General features: G+C 43.3%; 1 protein-coding gene across 3 annotated transcripts in view; it reads right to left on the bottom strand.

The window, feature by feature from the left end:
- adgrb2 (adhesion G protein-coupled receptor B2) overlaps positions 1-18033 on the bottom strand; it is a 344222-nt gene that overhangs the window by 130159 nt on the left and 196030 nt on the right. For all 3 annotated transcript variants that reach the window (XM_055220590.2, XM_055220588.2, XM_073858267.1), the window contains 2 exons: positions 14274-14468; positions 5635-5703 (listed from right to left, as the gene is read on the bottom strand). In XM_055220590.2, coding sequence (XP_055076565.2) covers positions 5635-5703; positions 14274-14468 — 264 coding nt within the window. The remainder of the gene's footprint in view (positions 1-5634; positions 5704-14273; positions 14469-18033) is intronic.

Raw genomic sequence — 18033 nt, forward strand, 5'->3', positions numbered from 1 at the left:
TAAATCGGCAGTGGGTTTTAATTCACTAACCCTTTGTTCCGGAGCGCAGCGTGCCGAAGCCACATTTCACAGTGAAGTTCATGAGAATGCATAGCCCATTCTTCAATCTAATTGGAATTTCTCTCTTCCACCCCACATGTGGAAATAAAGGCATTCATGATTGTCTGTGGAATATCATGCTGTTCAGTGCCACCGGGAACGCTTCGGATGGAGAGACAAAGATTCCGTTCCCGGATGTTGAAGGGATTCATGCAAAACATATTCCCTTTCCTTTTCATTATTTGTACTGTATTTCGTTTTGTTTTGAATTTATCACACTTTTATTTTTTAATACGAGGCAGATGGCATCGTTCGCCGGTTCAGAATAAATAGATGAACTAACATCATTCTTTCCCAAACAGTATCTCGCAGAGAAAAGACATTATTTCTAAGTCTGCTGGAAAAATGCTGATTCACTCAACATCTCAAGAAACGAAAACTGATCTGTGTGACAGCACAGCTAACCCTTACAGAAAACAAAAACAAAAAAACACTTCCAAATACAACACTGCATTGTTGTGCCCTAGTAACGTAATCAGATCCATGCATCATGGTTTTACCATGATTTTAATATGGTAAGCATGATACTTCTACACTCTAAAAAAATGCTAGGTTGTTTTCAACTCAGCATTGGGTCAAAAAGGGACGAGCGCAGCTGTTAGGTTAAAGGGGACATATCATGAAAATCAGACTTTTTCCATGTTTAAGTGCTATAATTGGGTCCAAATTGCTTCTATCAATCTATAAAATGTGAAAAAAGATCAACCCAGTAACTTAGTTTTGGTAAACCATTCTTTGCAAGCATGAGAAAAAATAGGTCATTGAAGTCTGGGTCTCCTTGTGATGTCAGAAGGGGATAATACCGCCCCTTAATCTGCACTATCCAACCACGGCTCTGCCATTTAGTGCAAAGATCAGCTCATTTGCATTTAAAAGGACATACCCCAAAACGGCATATTTTTGCTCACACATGCAAAATGGCAAGTTTTACATGTTATAATAAATTATCTGTAGACCGTTTCAGCAGTAACAACATAAACAAGCGGCTGTCACGGTCCGCACGTAACTTCCGGTAAAGTCCGCTAAGAATAAATAACAACAAAGTTCTTTAAACTTAGTTTTTTTATATAACAAGCAAAAAAAACAACAACACATATACTACCTAGGAAACCAAAATATTTGTTATTTTCGACGAGGCATTTGTTCAAGAGATCAGTTTAGCAACTAGTCAGACCATTAAAAAAATGAAACCAGAAGTAAGGTTCGGATCCAGACGTGTATTACGTGTGTCCGATGAAACCGTCTATATGGTATTTGGAGCTAGAACTTCACATACATACTCTGGAGACACCAGAGATTTATTTCACATCCTAAAAAAGTCTTGTTAAATGTCCCCTTTAAATTAACTCAACCCATAATTTTGGGTTAAAACAACCCAGCATAGGTTAAATTACAACCCAAAGGGTTGGGCTCATCCCTTTTTAACCCAACGCTGGGTTGAAAATAACGATTAATTGCAATTAATTGTTTGCAGAATAAAAGTTTTTGTTTACAATATATATGTGTACTGTGTATAATAATTATGTATATTATAAACACATGCATGTATAATTTTAAGAAAAAAAAATATTTATATAATATAAATTATATATATAAATATAAAAAATTATATACACATTTAAATACCTCTTAAATATCTACATGCATGTCTATTTATTTATACATAATTATTATACACAGTACACACACATATATGACTTTTTCTACAAACGATGAATCGTGATTAATCTATTAGCAGCCCTAAAAATAACCCAGCATTTTCTATTGTATGGTGTTGTAAATATAAGCAGTGTGGCTTGGTCTTAATGGTCTTAATTCACAAATACATTCATTTTACTGCAACAGGTGTATAGCCGCTTAAATTTCGCTTGAGATGTCGCAGCTACCAACAGGTCTTATTGTTAGTCCACACAAGTCTCCAGACGGTCTCAACGTGAAGGGCAGCTAAGCTGAGACAATTGCGAACACAAACAATGAGCACACAGGAACACACAAATTCACACCAGGACATAAACAGAGTCATAGGCTGTGATGTGTGACTGCAAACAGGTGTTTTGTTTGTGTAATGATGGTGCTATGATACTTAAAAATAGAACATCACAGACTGTAAGAAACCTGAACTGAGGAAAAATAAACAACACTACTGCACCCAGAAGGCTTGATGTAATTCAACTGCTATTTTAAAAGTTATTCAATACACAGACTTAACTTAATAAACACTGTATATGTTTATACTATAGCAGAGTAGTACTGTATCTATGTTCATAAAACGGTTAGTTCCAATCCTTGATTCTGATTGGTCAATAGGTGTGCTTTATTCATGATAAAACACGGCTATGACCGCTTCACCCAATGGTTCTGTTTATCACTGTGCCCTTAGCAACACCCTTAGCAACCACACTTATCGGTTTGTTGTTTTTATTTGAGCTTTCATGCATATAACACATTGGAACATATTTTTGTTGATGGTCCGGGACTATTTTTTCTAGCGGAAGGAATGCTTTTTATTGATTTAACTTATACATTTAACTCTTTTTTTTTACTTTAATATTGTGTGGTAACCGTTTTATGTAAGCAATAAGGTACGAGAGGCTGTGCTGTATCGCGAATAAGTAACGGCTGAAGGGCGTTGTTAGGCATGACGCGAAGCGGAGTGCCTGCAACCCCTTCAGCCGTTACTTATTCACGATACAGCACTTGCCTCGAGTACCTTATTGCTTTTATAAAACGTTTACCACACAATATTAAAGTAAAAAAAATATAAGTGCAACTTTCATGAAGTTAAATCAATAAAAGCATTCCTTCCGCTAGAAAAAATAGTCCCTGACTGCGAACAACAACATGAAAGCTCAAATAAAAACAACAAACTGTTCTCAGACTTTGTCTCATTATATGTTTATGTGTTGCTAAGGGTGTTGCTAAGGGCGCAGTGATATTAAAGAGAACCGTTGGGTGAAGCGGTCATAGCAGTGTTTTATCGTGAATAAAGCACACCTATTGACCAATCAGAATCAAGGATTGGAACTAACCGTTTTATAAAAATGCAATAAGGTACTTGAGGCAAGTGCTGTATCGTGAATAAGTAACGGCTAAAGGGGTTGCAGGCACTTTGCTTCGCGTCGTGCCTAACAACGCCCTTCAGCCGTTACTTATTCACGATACAGCACAGCCTCTCGTACCTTATTGCTTACATATTTAATCAATCAGAAAAGCTTAGTTTAGGAATGAAGCATGTATAATATATGAGTCAACTACTGTAACACCAAACATAGTCCTTAAGTCTTAAATTTACTCTACTGGTTGGGCCAGAAGTTAACAAAGGTACATTTTGTGGAGACACATTTATAAGCCGATAATCATTCATAAATACTCATAATCATAATCGTTTTGGAATCCATTCAGCTGATCTATGGGTTTGACCCTACAACTTTTAGCTTAGCACAATCCATTGAATCTGATTAGACCATTAGCATGCGCTAAAAAAATAACCAAAGAGTTTCGATTTTTTTCCTATTTTTAAATATTTCCTATTTAAAACTATACTCTCATTCTGGCGTAATAATCAAGGACTTTGTTGCCGTAACATGGCTGCAGCAGGCGCAATGATAATACACACTGCCTGAAAATAGTCCCGGGGATAGTAGGGGACTATTTTTGGCTGCTGCGTAAAATAATTGCACCTCCTGCAGCCATGTTACAGCAGCAAAGTCTTTGATTATTACGCCAGAATAAGAGTATAGTTCCTAGCCATATCTGCTTAGAAAATCGCAACTTTTATTTGTTTTTGTCGGTTTTAGTACATGATGTAACTACAGAAGGGTCAAGTTTTAAATAGGAAAAATATTGAAATCTTTGGTTAATTTTGAGCGCAATGCTAATGGTCTAATCAGATTTACTGGATTATGCTAAGCTATGCTAAAAGTGGTAGCGCCAGACCCGGAGATCAGCTGAATGGATTCCAAAACGGTAAAAATCTAATATTTAATTCTGCGGAGGTGGAATGTCCCTTTAAGGTCATGAATATTATACACTTCACTTTCACAAAGGTCTTCGCAGGCATGTTGAAGTTTAGTGGAAGATGGGTAACAGTTCAGCAGACTTATGGGAGATGAATATTATATCAAGCAAGGTAAAGAGGAATGTACAGTATGTCAAAGATCTGCCTGTACACCTGTGCTGTTACACCAAAAATCTGTCTCAGTCACGCTGAGCTAAACACCTGGCGCTGGCATATTATACATGCATAAACATTCACTGGAGTCCTGAGCATGTGGTTTACAGACTGTGGTCATTAGTGAGCAATAATACTACAGAATATCTTTGTCTGTGCAAGATTTGAGGCATAACATTTTAAAAAGAAGTAAACTTATTCACAAATCTGCATAGTTATTCAATGGGGAATTACATTTGCATTAACTCAGCATAATATGTTTATACGGAATCTTTAGCTTGTGGGCTGTAATGGCTGCAAGGTGCATTATGGAAGCAAAAGACCTCTGTGGCAATAATAACAAAGCAGATTTTATCTAGAATTTTTTCAAATCTGTCCAGTTATGCACCAAAGCTGAAGAGGAATAGGGGGTTTGTTCAAATAACCAACCCTAAGCTTGATCAATAATGATATTTGTTTAGTTGGGCAAACACCACTAAAAAAGTCTATCTTAATTAGGACTAATGGCTTGGCAGTGTTTGCCTATCACCGTCTTTAATTTGCCAGTTATTTGCTATTACTAAAAAAGGTTTTTAACTCAGAATTTAACATTTCTAGTTTGTTCAGCCCTCCGGACATGAGAGGATCTTCAAGTGAAAATTAAGGTTTCAAGGAGGGTTGAGATGAGAAGTTTATTACCATGCAAAAGTCCTCTGGGTTGACACTGTAGGCACAGTGGACGAAACTTCACAGTATCTAAAGTCAAACAGGGTCTAATGGAGTGGTCTAATGCAAAGAGGCAGCTCTAATACCACATCCCTCTCCCAACACACCTCACAGTCTTCCTCCATTACACCCAAAGCCAGTCTGATTAGATCTGTTGTTAATCTGTGAGATCAGACTGGGCTTTGATGACTCTGGTTTCTCTGAGGGGAAAACAGCACTCAACACTGAATAAAAGATTAAGAGGTGTGTACGCCAAGGCGTTTACGCATGTGGCCGGCGTATGTTTTCAACTGTTTCATTGGAAACGCCAACCTTTTAAGAAACTCCGGCAGCTGGTGGGTTATTCAGTGCTCAGCGCTGAGCGTCCAGAGTTCAAAAATGTTAAACTTTGGGTAAACGCTCATATCGTCAATGTCACTTTTCACTCGGCCGTCAAATCACAGGGGAGGAGGGGTGGGATAAATATCACAACATCCAACCGATGCATCGTACAATGACAAAACAGAAGTAGCAAAGCAACCAAAGCGCCCACAGTTGGTGTCCGCCTTGTGTTCAGTCGCATTTAAACGCATTGGTGTACACGCCTCCTAAATGTTGTTTTGTTGGACAGATATTCTGATTTTTTGGATCTGGGCAGGATGTGAGAACGGGTGTGTTACCTGGTGGGCGTCTTCCCATTTCTCAAGGTTTTCAATGTCCAACATTAAGCTGACAATCTGGAAAAATTTCTGGAAAAAACATGAACAATTATGTAATAAGGGCATTTAAGACACTAAATTATATACACTGTTATTCTGTGGTAATTCATTCGATTGACTAACTAAGCTAAAAATATATTTTAAAAAATCTTAAAAACTCTGAACAACTGACATCTTTGCTCCTTATCTACATAATTAATTAAATATGCATTAGTTTGCAAAGTTTATAAAGACATAGTGACTATAAAACATCACCACAAAAGGGGATCAACAAATATTAATAACAGATAAAATTGTAGTCAATATATACTTATTTAAAATTGTCTATGGTGATTTGGTTTTTTTGTATATTCAAATAAAATCCAGATTCCCTAGGCTGTGGTTTGCTTGTTTGTTAATAAAATACCTTAAAGATTTTGTGTTTTGGTTTAAAATAACCTAAAGGGGCATTAAAAGCAAAAAATATTGCTTTTGGCAACTACTGTACATTGCATATCAAAGGTGCAGTGTGTAATTTTTAAAAGGATCTCTTGAGAGAAATGCAAAATAATATACAAAACTATATTATCAGGGGTGTATAAAGTCCTTTCATAATGAACCGTTATGTGTTTATTGCCTTAGAATGAGAGATTTTATCTACATACACAGAGCCCTTACATGGAAGCCGGCATTTTGGGCCGCCATTTTTCTACAAAAGCCCTTAACAGACAAACTTTTTTACTAAGTTGTCTCCAACGATGACATGTTTGTTCAGTGGCGGCTACCGTAGCTTCTCTATGTGTTTCAAAAGCGAGGGGTGAACAGTGGACTAAGCCGTTAGTTGCAATTCGCAACATCACCACTAGATGCCGCTAAAATTTACACACTCCACCTTTAATATAGATATTGAACTACAAATAAAAAAACTATTTTGAGTGATTTGGGTAAAAAAACAAGATGAAAACCATAATTTTCTGTCACATAGCATCTTAAGGTTATAATACCATTAACATTTCAAATCCATTATTTGATTTTCGAAGATTTATTATAAAAACTGATTCTTTTTTTTCTGCAAATTGCAATAAGAAGGACTGGCGTTTGTCGCGGTTTGGAAAAAAAGGGAGAAAAGATGACAGAATAACACGGCGGATATCTAATTTTGCGTAAAATGAAGAATTTACTTTTTAATACTGCCCTGATACAATACTGATTTTATATGTATATATATATATATATATGAAGAGTTTGGTTCCAAAACGCGATAAACGCCATTTTTGAAAAAAATGAGTTACTGCCAAAATCAGCATTATATCAGGTCAGTAGTTAAAAGTAAATTCTTAATTTTACGCAAAATCCAATATCCGCCGTGTTATTCTGTCATCTTTTCTTCCTTTTTCCCCAAAATGCGATAAACGCCACTCCCCCTTTTTTACAGAACGCAATAAATCCATTTCTGATATTACAGCCCACCAGTCACGCAATGTAAACAAACATGGCGGCGCGCTGAGTACATGGAGTCCTAGTTTTCCTCATCTACTTTGTACTTTGTGATCAACAAACAAAACAAAATAATACTTTAAGTGCATTGATAAACCTGTGATGGTTTTCTGTGACGGGAAAGAAACGTAAGCCATCAACATCTAATAATTTCCCTGAGAGGCACTCGGGAGACGGATGCTTGTTCTCCCGACAGCATCAAGCTTCTCATGCTAACACAGTAACCCCAGAGGATCTTATGAAAACTTTACATTATTTTACTCAAAGTCAACGAAAATCGAGCAGGACCAAAAACATTTTACAGCTGATCACTGTGAAAGACGTTAAGCGAAGACGTCAAGTAACCGCAATGACAGTGATCTTAATATGACAAAGTAAGTGTTTTGATTAATAACATTAATGTTTATATTTTTAATTAGTGTGTACAACTAGTCAACTAAATGAATATAACATGGCAAAGATGAATGCACATTTATATAGGCTATTGATTCAATAGATTTATAACATTTTGAATAAAAACTTGTCATGGATATATTGCATTTTGTTTTTATAATAAATCTTTGAAAATCAACTTATGGATTTGAATGTTTTATGTTTTTATAACCTAAAGATGCTATGTGAAAGTTTGTAACAGAAAATAGTTGTTTTCATCTTGTCACTTTCTTGGTATAGAAAACGTCTCGGTTACGGATGTAACCCTCGTTCCCTGAAGGAGGGAACGGAGACGTCACGTCGTGACCGACGAATTGGGAGCTCGCTTAGAGAGACCAATCTGCTTCGAATACTACTAAAACGCCAATGAACTTGGCATTGAGATATTTGCATAATGCTGGCGCCGCCCCGCCAGGTGCGTATATAAGACACACGTGCAAATAGGGAAATCAGCTTCTGTTCGCTGAGAAAGCCGGAAGGTGACCGGCCTAAACAGCAGGTGGCAGCACCTGTGGCGACGGGACGTGACGTCTCCGTTCCCTCCTTCAGGGAACGAGGGTTACATCCGTAACCGAGACGTTCCCTTTCAGTCGGTCACTACGACGTCACGTCGTGACCGACGAATTGGGAAACCCTACTAAAACGCCACTAGGGGCTGACCTCTTCCAGTGTCTGCTTAAAGCCCTCCGGTTCCATTTAAGGATAGGAGAATTAGGTTTCAAGGCAGAAGGCCGGGCACTAGATGTTCCTTTAACCCACAGTAGTGCCAGCGACTGGGAAGCGCCCTATCTGAGCGGTATAGGGACGCTGCGGAAGCCACCGCCCCGTTAAGGGCTAATGGTGGACGAAAGTTAACCGTAGTTGAGGTATAATGACAGCCGTGGCTGTGTAAGCAAAGCAGTGCTCTGCTAAGGGAAACGTGGGCTAGTAGGATTAACCCCACGGAATAATACTCACAAAGGAACCCGTTGGGACACAATGTGGGGCCCTGGCCAAACACGTAGGTTCGTAAGAATACAGCTAGTGAAAGGCTGACAGCCAATGCTCCGCAACAAAGGCTGTCAAGGCAGTGGAGGGAGCAAATCAAACCATTACGCATTTTTGCTCTGTTAGCCTTCCATACTGAAACTCAATTTGGAGCCTCAGTCGGAGGCTGCAAGCCGACTTGCGAGTCTGCTCTCCGTGTCCTCCCTGGTGAGGACAGAACACGAGAGGATACAGGCTCGATACGAACATTGTAGAATCTAATGAACGTATTAGGTGTCGCCCAACCAGCAGCTCTACAAATGTCTGTTAGCGAGGAACCACGAGCTAATGCCCAAGATGAGGCAACACTCCGAGTGGAGTGCGCTCTCAAATTAAAGGGGCAAGGAATGCCCTGCAAATTGTAAGCCAGGGCGATAGTATCAACTATCCAATGAGACATCCTCTGCTTAGTGACAGCTTTCCCTTTCTGCTGGCCACCATAAAAAACAAAGAGCTGGTCTGAGGTCCTGAAGCTTTGCGTGCGGTCCACGTAGAATCGCAGTGCGCGTACGGGGCACAACAAAGCCTCGGTTGGGTTTGCCTGCTCCAAAGGCAATGCTTGCAAGCTCACCACTTGATCTCTGAAGGGAGTAGTGGGAACTTTGGGCACGTAGCCTGGTCTGGGTCTCAAGGTCACGCTCGAGACAGAAGGACCAAACTGAAGGCACGAATCGTCAACAGAGAATGCATGTAAATCCCCTATTCTCTTCACCGAGGCCAATGCTAGTAGGGTCAGAGCCTTCATGGATAGAAGCTTCAGACTCGCAGACTGCAAAGGCTCGAACGGAGGACTCTGTAGCGCTTTCAGCACCATGGACAGGTCCCAGGGAGGAATAGAAGGAGGGCGCGAGGGGTTTAGCCTGCGAGCGCCTCTCAGGAATCTAACAACCAAATCATGCTGGCCCACTGATCTGCCGTTAATAAGTGAGTGATGCGCAGATATAGCGGCGATATCAACTTTAATAGTGGACGGTGACAGCCTACCATCTAACCTATGTTTGAAGATATAAAAGCACAATGTTAATAGGGCATTCTCTGGGGTCCTCGCGTTGCGAAGAGCACCAGGTGACGAAAAGGTTCCATTTTAACGCGTAAGCCCGTCTCGTAGACGGAGCTCGTGCCGCGTCAATAGTGTTAGATACCGCTTGGGGTAAATCACTTAAACCTTGCGCGCGCTCAACGACCAAACGTGGAGATCCCACAGGTCGGGGCGCGGGTGCCATAATGTGCCCCCTCCCTGAGAAAGAAGGTCCTTCCTCAGGGGAATCCGCCAGGGAGGGGCTGTCGCGAGGAGCATTAGTTCCGGAAACCAATTCCTGGTCGTCCAATATGGGGCGATCATTAAAAGGCTCTCCTCGTCCTGCCTGACTTTGCACAGTATCTGTGCTATTAAACTCACTGGGGGGAACGCATATTTGCGCAGGCCCCGCGGCCAGCTGTGTGCCAACGCATCCACGCCGAGGCTGCCCTCGGTTAGTGAATAAAACAGGCGACAATGGGTATTGTTCGGTGACGCAAATAGGTCTATCTGCGCTCGACCGAATTTCCTCCAAATCAGCTGGACCGTCTGGGGGTGGAGTCGCCATTCGCCGGGGCGCGCTGCTCGGGAAAGCGCGTCTGCCGCTGTATTGAGCGAGCCCGGTATGTAAATGGCACGAAGGGACCTCAGATGCTTCTGACTCCAAAGGAGGAGATGACGAGCGAGATGCGACAGGTGACGAGAGCGCAAACCGCCTTGACGGTTGATATACGCTACGGTCGCAGTGTTGTCTGAGCGCACTAGTACATCCTTCCCTCGCAGCTCCTGAGCGAAGCGTACGAGTCCCAGATATACTGCCCATAACTCGCGGCAATTGATATGCCAATGCAACTGGGGTGCTGTCCACACCCCCGAAGCCGTGAGCTCGTCGTTTGTGGCTCCCCAGCCCGTGTCGGAGGCATCTGTATGCACAACAGCATGCCGGGAGACCTGTCTCATGGACACGCCGGCCCTGAGAAACGCGGGGTCTGACCACGGGGGGAATGTTAGGCGACACGCAGGTGTAATGGTTACACGATGGATGCCAGCGCGCCACGCTCTCCTCGGGACTCGATCGTGAAGCCAACGCTGAAGCGGTCTCATATGGAGCAGCCCGAGCGGTGTCACGGCCGCTGCTGCTGCCATACGCCCCAGGAGTCTCTGAAATTGTTTCAGAGGGACCGCATTCTTCCCTCGGAATGAACCGAGGCAAGTCAGAATTGATTGGACGCGCTCTTCTGTTAAACGCGCCGATAAATCGATCGAGTCCAGTTCCATACCGAGAAAAGAGATCCTCTGCGTGGGGCAAAGTTTGCTCTTTTCCCAGTTGACCCGAAGACCCAAACGGGCGAGATGTTGAAGTGTTAGATCTCTGTGTTCGCACAGCGTCCGCCGAGAATGCGCTATTATAAGCCAATCGTCGAGGTAAGCCAGAATGCGAACACCGCTCTCTCTGAGGGGCTTTAACGCCGCCTCTACCACTTTCGTGAACACACGGGGAGAGAGAGACAGCCCGAACGGTAGTACTTTGTATTGATATGCCCGCCCCTCGAACGCAAACCGGAGAAACGGTCGGTGACGAGGGAGAATGGACACATGAAAGTACGCGTCTTTCAGGTCTATCGCTGCAAACCAATCTTGGGGGCGTATTGCACTGAAAATTTGTTTCGGTGTAATCATCCTGAAAGACCTCTTCTGAAGAGATTTGTTCAGGACACGCAAATCCAAAATCGGTCGTAACCCGCCGCCTTTCTTGGGTACTATGAAATACGGGCTGTAAAAACCCGATCTCATCTCGGTAAGAGGGATCGGCTCGATCGCGTCCTTCGCCAGCAGGACTTCGACCTCTGCACGCAGTACATGTGCAACGGACGCTTTCACCGTGGTGAAACGTATGCCCGCAAATTTGGGAGTGTGCCGATTGAATTGAATTTCGTAACCGAGGCGGATCGTGCGTAAAACCCAACGAGACGGACTGGGAAGCTGAAGCCAAGCCCCCAGGGACCGTACGAGAGGAATTAACGGCACTACCGGTGTACCCGCGGCGGGGCAGCGAGGCGGGACAGGCGGGACTGCCGGTGCGTCTGCCGTGACAGCATAAGCATCTACAGTATGTGTGTGTGTGACACTGACCTGAGCCCGCTGAGGTAAACGGTCGTCCGGTCTCCTCAGCTGAGGACGCAGACTCCGAAGGGGTTGCTGGTGGTCCGGTCTCCGAAGGGGAGAGCTCGAACTCCTCAGAACACCCACTGGCGACAGAGGAGAGGGAGGAAGAGCATCTGACTGCCCGCTCACATCTCTCTCGATCCTCTGGAGACCTGGAGAAGGAATAGGAATGCACTCTTTTTGTGGTTTTGTGGGTGCCGGCTGAGAAGCCGGCGGAACAGAAACAAAACGAAACAAAAGATTTTCCACCCGGCCCTCTACCGGTGGAAGGAGCGGTGCCGTCACCGTCGCCCTTAGAGTGAGCCCATCCACCTCCAGGTCGCCCGTCTCCGGGCCGCTTCGATTTCCGTTTGCCACGGGAAGCGGGTGGTGCGGGCGGGGCGGGCTGCCGACGGCTGTTCCCTCTCCGTGGTCTAGAAGACGTTCTAGCGGGGGGGGCGGAGGCAGCCGCCGGAGGGCGCCCTCGGCGAGGAGCAGACGGGGCCGCCGGCGCTGGGGGGCGAGATGCAGGTCGCTTGCGCCGGGGCATGATCTGAGCGATCGCTTCCGTCTGCTTCTGGGCGGCGGAGAACTGCTGGGCAAACGACTCCACCGACTCGCCGAACAGGCCTGCCTGGGACACGGGCGCATCCAAGAACTTGTTCTTCTCTGCATCCGACATGTCGGCCAGACAAAGCCACAGATGGCGTTCCTGGACCACCATCGTGGACATCGCACGACCGATCGCCTGTGCCGTGACCTTCGTAGCACGGAGGGCCAGATCCGTAGCGGCCCGGAGCTCCGAAAGCACAGGCGAGTCGTGTCCTCCCTCGTGCAGATCTCTCAAGGCCTTGGCCTGGTGGACCTGCAGCAACGCCATAGCGTGCAGGGCTGAAGCCGCCTCTCCACATGCATGATAGGCAGCCCCCGTTAGACCGGAAGACTGTCTGCAAGCACGGGAGGGGAGGGCTGGGCGATCCTTCCAGGTGGAAGCGGTGGCCGGACACAATTGCATCACAACCGCCCGCTCCACGGGGGGGATTCCCGTATAGCCCTTAGCGGCTCCATCGGTGAGGGAGGTGAGGGGGGAGGGCTGAAACGGCCGTAAACGGGTAGAATACGGCGACCTCCAGGTCCTGGTCAGCTCCTCGTGCACCTCGGGGAAGAAAGGTACCGGCGGAGAGGGTTGTGAAACCCGGGCAGCTCCAAAGAACCAATCATCCAGGCGGGACGGTTCGGGCTGTGGGGGGTGAACCCACTCCAACCCGACGGTCTCCGCCGCTCGAGAGAGCACGGCCACCATCTCTGGATCGAAATCCGGCGTCACGACCCTTCCGGAAGGGGGGAGGACATCCAGATCCTCAGAGGTAGAGGGCCCACCCTCGGATGCTGCGGTCTCCGTGGACCCGGAGGGAGGCACGACAGATCCAACAGACATCGTAGAACACGACTCTGAAGTTTCCATCGGCGCATCAACCGGCTGTGGATGAGGAGGCTGAGAGGCAGAGGACGAATCCCCTGCCCGGTTCAGCACAGTGATGCGGAGATCATCCTTCGAGAGCTTCACAGCCGCACCGTGGCGGCGATCAGAGCTCGTCGGACGTGGGTTGCGTTTTTCCCGGAGGAAAGACAACCGTCTCCGCAAATCCACAAGGGACATGTTCTCGCAGTGAGAACACTTACCCCCAGCGAACGCTGCCTCAGCGTGCTCGATGCCCAAGCACGAAAGACAACGCTCGTGACCGTCCTTCGGACCCATATACTTCCCGCATCCCAGATCGCACGGACGAAAAGCCATCCTGAAAAGGACGCTAATGTCCGGATATACGAGAGAGTGGCTGCCTTTAACAAGGCACAAAGCTCTCTCGTATCACTCTTTTAGGGAAATTCACTCAGATGCTCAGTTGATGATGCGCACAGGGAAGGCAACGCACACACTAAACTCAAACAAACAAAAAAGATGCAGAGCCTGTGGAATACTGCGAGGCGTCCGCTGTGGTACTGCCAGTCCAACCAACTTCCGCAATCGATCCCAACAGAGTGAAGTAGCTTCTCAGTAGCAGATACTGCCGGCTTTCGAAGCGATAAAAAGCTGATTTCCCTATTTGCACGTGTGTCTTATATACGCACCTGGCGGGGCGGCGCCAGCATTATGCAAATATCTCAATGCCAAGTTCATTGGCGTTTTAGTAGTATTCGAAGCAGATTGGTCTCTCTGGGCGGGCTCCCAGTTCGTCGGTCACGACGTGACGTCGTAGTGACCGACTGAAAGGGAACACGTTTTTACCGAAATTTGTCAAAATGGATTTATTGCGTTTTGGAACCAGACTCTTCATACATATATATATATATATATATATATATATATATATATATATATATATATATATATATATATATATATATATATATATATATATATATATATATATATATATATATATATATATATATATGTATAAAGTATATATATATATGCACACAGGCATTCACAGATACACACCTGCACGTCGTCAGGAGCTGGGATGTAGGTTGCTCGCTTGAAGGTGTCCGTCACATTTCGGAGAATCTCCACGGAGAATAAGAGGTCACCGCTATAATAATCCTTACGGGACATTAACTCCAGGAGACTCCTCACGATCTGAGACATGCCCTCCCCTGCCAGGGCCCTCCGACCCTTCGCAAGATGTTCTCGCAACTACATGGAAAGAGAAACACAGGTTATATACACTGACAAACGCCAATAAATAAACTCTGATTAAAATAAGCGCATAAGCACACAGATAAATCCTGGCTGCAATAAGTAAACACAGGGAGATAAACTCCAAACACCAAATTGAAACGGGGGGTAACAGGTTATACACATCAAATGAACTAATAGACTTTGATTTTACGCACTTAAAACAAACCTAAGACATAAACAAGCTCATAAAGAGAATAAATAAACAAGTTTCAATGTAGACCAAACGGTAGACCAGAAACGTAAGCACACAAACACACAAAATCTGCTTTGATGCTGAAACAACATCGATCCAAGTTTGAAGAAAAGCAAAAGCAGTCTAAAAGTATTGACAGCTGCCTTAATCTACTTCCTATCTAACCAAACTGTGAGCATAATAAAGTTGTGAATTAACTAAAGTTTACGGTTAAACGTCAGCCAGCAGCAGAATCACTGATGGTCTAATGACAGTACTGCGGATACAGGAGGTGGCAGACAATGGCAATCAAAGCTATTTAAGCATTGTCTGATTATAATAAAGGGTTAGTGGACAGGTTAACAACGCAATCAACCCCATCACAAAACGCCTTAACTGACTTGCAGAATTAAAACCCACTCTGAATGCTGAACTCAAGGGCAAAGATCATGGCTGAGCAATTACAAAGATCACATACTGTAAAGGCCTGTAAAAGTTTAAAAGTACAGTTAATAGTTATTATCATCCTACTTAGAACCAGGTTTCACTTGTTAAAAATACTGTTATCAAATAATTTCATCTGGTTCTTGAGCATCTGGATTCATTCATTGCTTTGGATAAAAAAATTAGTTTTCTGCACCACTACTAAATATGCAGTGCTATGGGAAAAGAAAGTTTTAGTTGAGTCAAGACAGAAAGACTAAAGGGGGTCGCACACCAACCGCGAAGCTCAGCGTTGCGCCGCATCGAGTCGCGTCTAGGACAACTCAGAGGTATTGTAAACCGGATGTGCACATTAAATAGCGCGAGCTTCGTCAGATAGCGGCTACTTCAAAATGCAAAATATACGTTAGCAGCCAATGTTAATCATTAATGATTTGGGACAAATATGATGTTATTTAATGGTAAACTATGTGAGTGGCACTGTGTGGCGCGACAGGGATTTGAGCAACTTCCTGACTCACAGCTGGGCGGCGCCTGTGTGCGTATACTCATAGAAAACAATGTGTTCGATTTTTTTAGAATGGCGCAGCGCTGAGCTGCTTGGCCGGTGTGCGATCCCGTTAAGACTAAGTTTGTTTTGCGATAACAACCGTCTGGAAGTACACTATACTGCTAACTACATGGCTAATTGCCACAAGTAATTAAAGGTGCTCTAAGCGAATTGACGCGTTTTAGACCATAAAACATTTTTTGTTACATACAGCAAACATCTCCTCACTATCTGCTTGCTGCCTGTCCGCTGATCAAACTGTAAAAAAACGCGATCTCTGTAGACAGCTCAGGCTCGACAAACGGCAATATCAACAAGTGGCCAAACCTACAAACAGAAACAATAACAAAGTGTTCCAGCCAATAAACGACAAGAAGGATTTGGGGGTGGGGGTTGGGCGCGTTCATGAAAGCACGGACGGGAGAGGGAGGGGGAGGCGTTAGCTACTCTTCGTTTGTTTGATAACAGTTTAAACATCAACAGGAAGTGACGTCGCACATTATTCGCTTAGAGAGCCTTTAAACATGAAATATTGATTTGAAATATTTTGGCAGTATGAAGGTATTTTGCTTATGTTTCAGCAGTGTGCTGTCACTTTTAACTCATTCCCCGCCAGCCTTTTAAAAAAAGTTGCCCGTCAACCTTTTTTTTTGTGATTTTCACAAGTTTCACAAAATGCCTTTCAGGAAAATTTCCTTCTATAAATATATAAATATACAAATATATCAAATACAAGAACAGACCCTCTTCTTTCAAACAAACACACAAAATGGGTAGGTTTCTTCAAAAATAAAAAATTTTGAACAAAAAGCTGAAATAATTGCATTTTTGTAAAGGAATTTTGTAAGATCCGATTAAAAACATACACAGAGTTAAACATTTTGTTAAATTAGTTTTTGCTTCAGTTGTTTATAAATTGGGTAAGTGGATAATAGCGGAATTACATATTAACGTAAAAAGCGTCATTGGCAGGGAAATGTTTTCTCTTAATTGACTAAATAACTTGTCAATGGCGGGGAAAGAGTTAATGGTTGTAATTGGAGATTACCTTGGTATGTTATGACTGACAAATCAGAATCAAGTACCCAACGAGCTGTGTAATATGCTAATTTATCTACTGTCACATTATGGTAAAGTCCACCTGTGATGAAAAGCAGGTATTTATTTTTATATGCCTATGTGGTGTTTTTAATTTAAATTAAAAGACAAATTATGTGCAAATTCAACACCATTGCTAAGTAACATTACCGAGGAATTGCAAGTTCACATATGCATTGTGTAAAATCAGACTTAGCAGTTGTTTCTGAAACTGCTGAGAGTAACATCTATTTACATATATATCTATGGTCAGAGGCGGTGCGATAGAGAGGAGATGGGGAGAGGAGGTGCATATTCATATTTATAGTTTGAGCTGTGCGGTTGAACAGAGGCGGGGACAAATTTGCATATTCATAAATCAGTGTTTGCTAAATGAGGCAAGGGGGTAGAGTTACATTCAAGCAGTTTTAAAGCATGAAGAAATTACTGTGACAGGTAAAACTAATATACAGATGCTATTATTATGCTCAAATATGAGTTCAGTACCAGTCAATCAGGATCCTCAAAGTTTGATTTCAATCATTATTTTTTTACAATAATTTTAATCTTTGGCATGGCCCAACTCAGTCAATATTTAAAGGACATTCCACTATTTTTGAAAATATGCAAATTTTCCAGCTCCCCTAGAGTTAAACATTTGATTCTTACCGTTTTGGAATCCATTTAGCTGATCTCCAGGTCTGGCGCTAGCACTTTTAGCATAGCTTAGCATAATCCATTGAATCTGATTAGATCGTTAGGATCCTTGATTATTACGCCAGTTTGAGAGTAGTTCTCCTAGCCATATTTGCCTATAAAATCGCAACTTTTAATTTTCTGTCGGTCTTAGTACACGATGTAACTACAGAAGAGTTTTAAAGTTTTAAATAGGAAAAATATCGAAACTCTTTGGTTATTTTTTTGCGCAATGCTAATGGTCTTATCAGATTCAATGGATTATGCTAAGCTATGCTAAAAGTGCTAGCGCCGGACCCGGAGATCGGCTGAATGGATTCCAAAATAGTAAAAATTAGTGATGCACCGATGTATCGGCCGCCGATATTTATCGGCCGATTTTTGATGAATTTGAAACCATCGGCATATCGGCAATAGCACGAGAAAGGCCGATACCGATTGTTTATTAACTAACTGAATAAAAAAATCCATTATATGTAAAAAATGAGTTAATATTGTTAATAAAATAAATGCTGAATAGCAAAAACCACCTTTGAAGGTTGTCGTGCTGTCTTATTATTTTGTTTTAGCTTAATTTGTGC

Source organism: Misgurnus anguillicaudatus, chromosome 20 (assembly GCF_027580225.2).
Source record: "Misgurnus anguillicaudatus chromosome 20, ASM2758022v2, whole genome shotgun sequence".
NCBI lineage: Eukaryota > Metazoa > Chordata > Actinopteri > Cypriniformes > Cobitidae > Misgurnus > Misgurnus anguillicaudatus.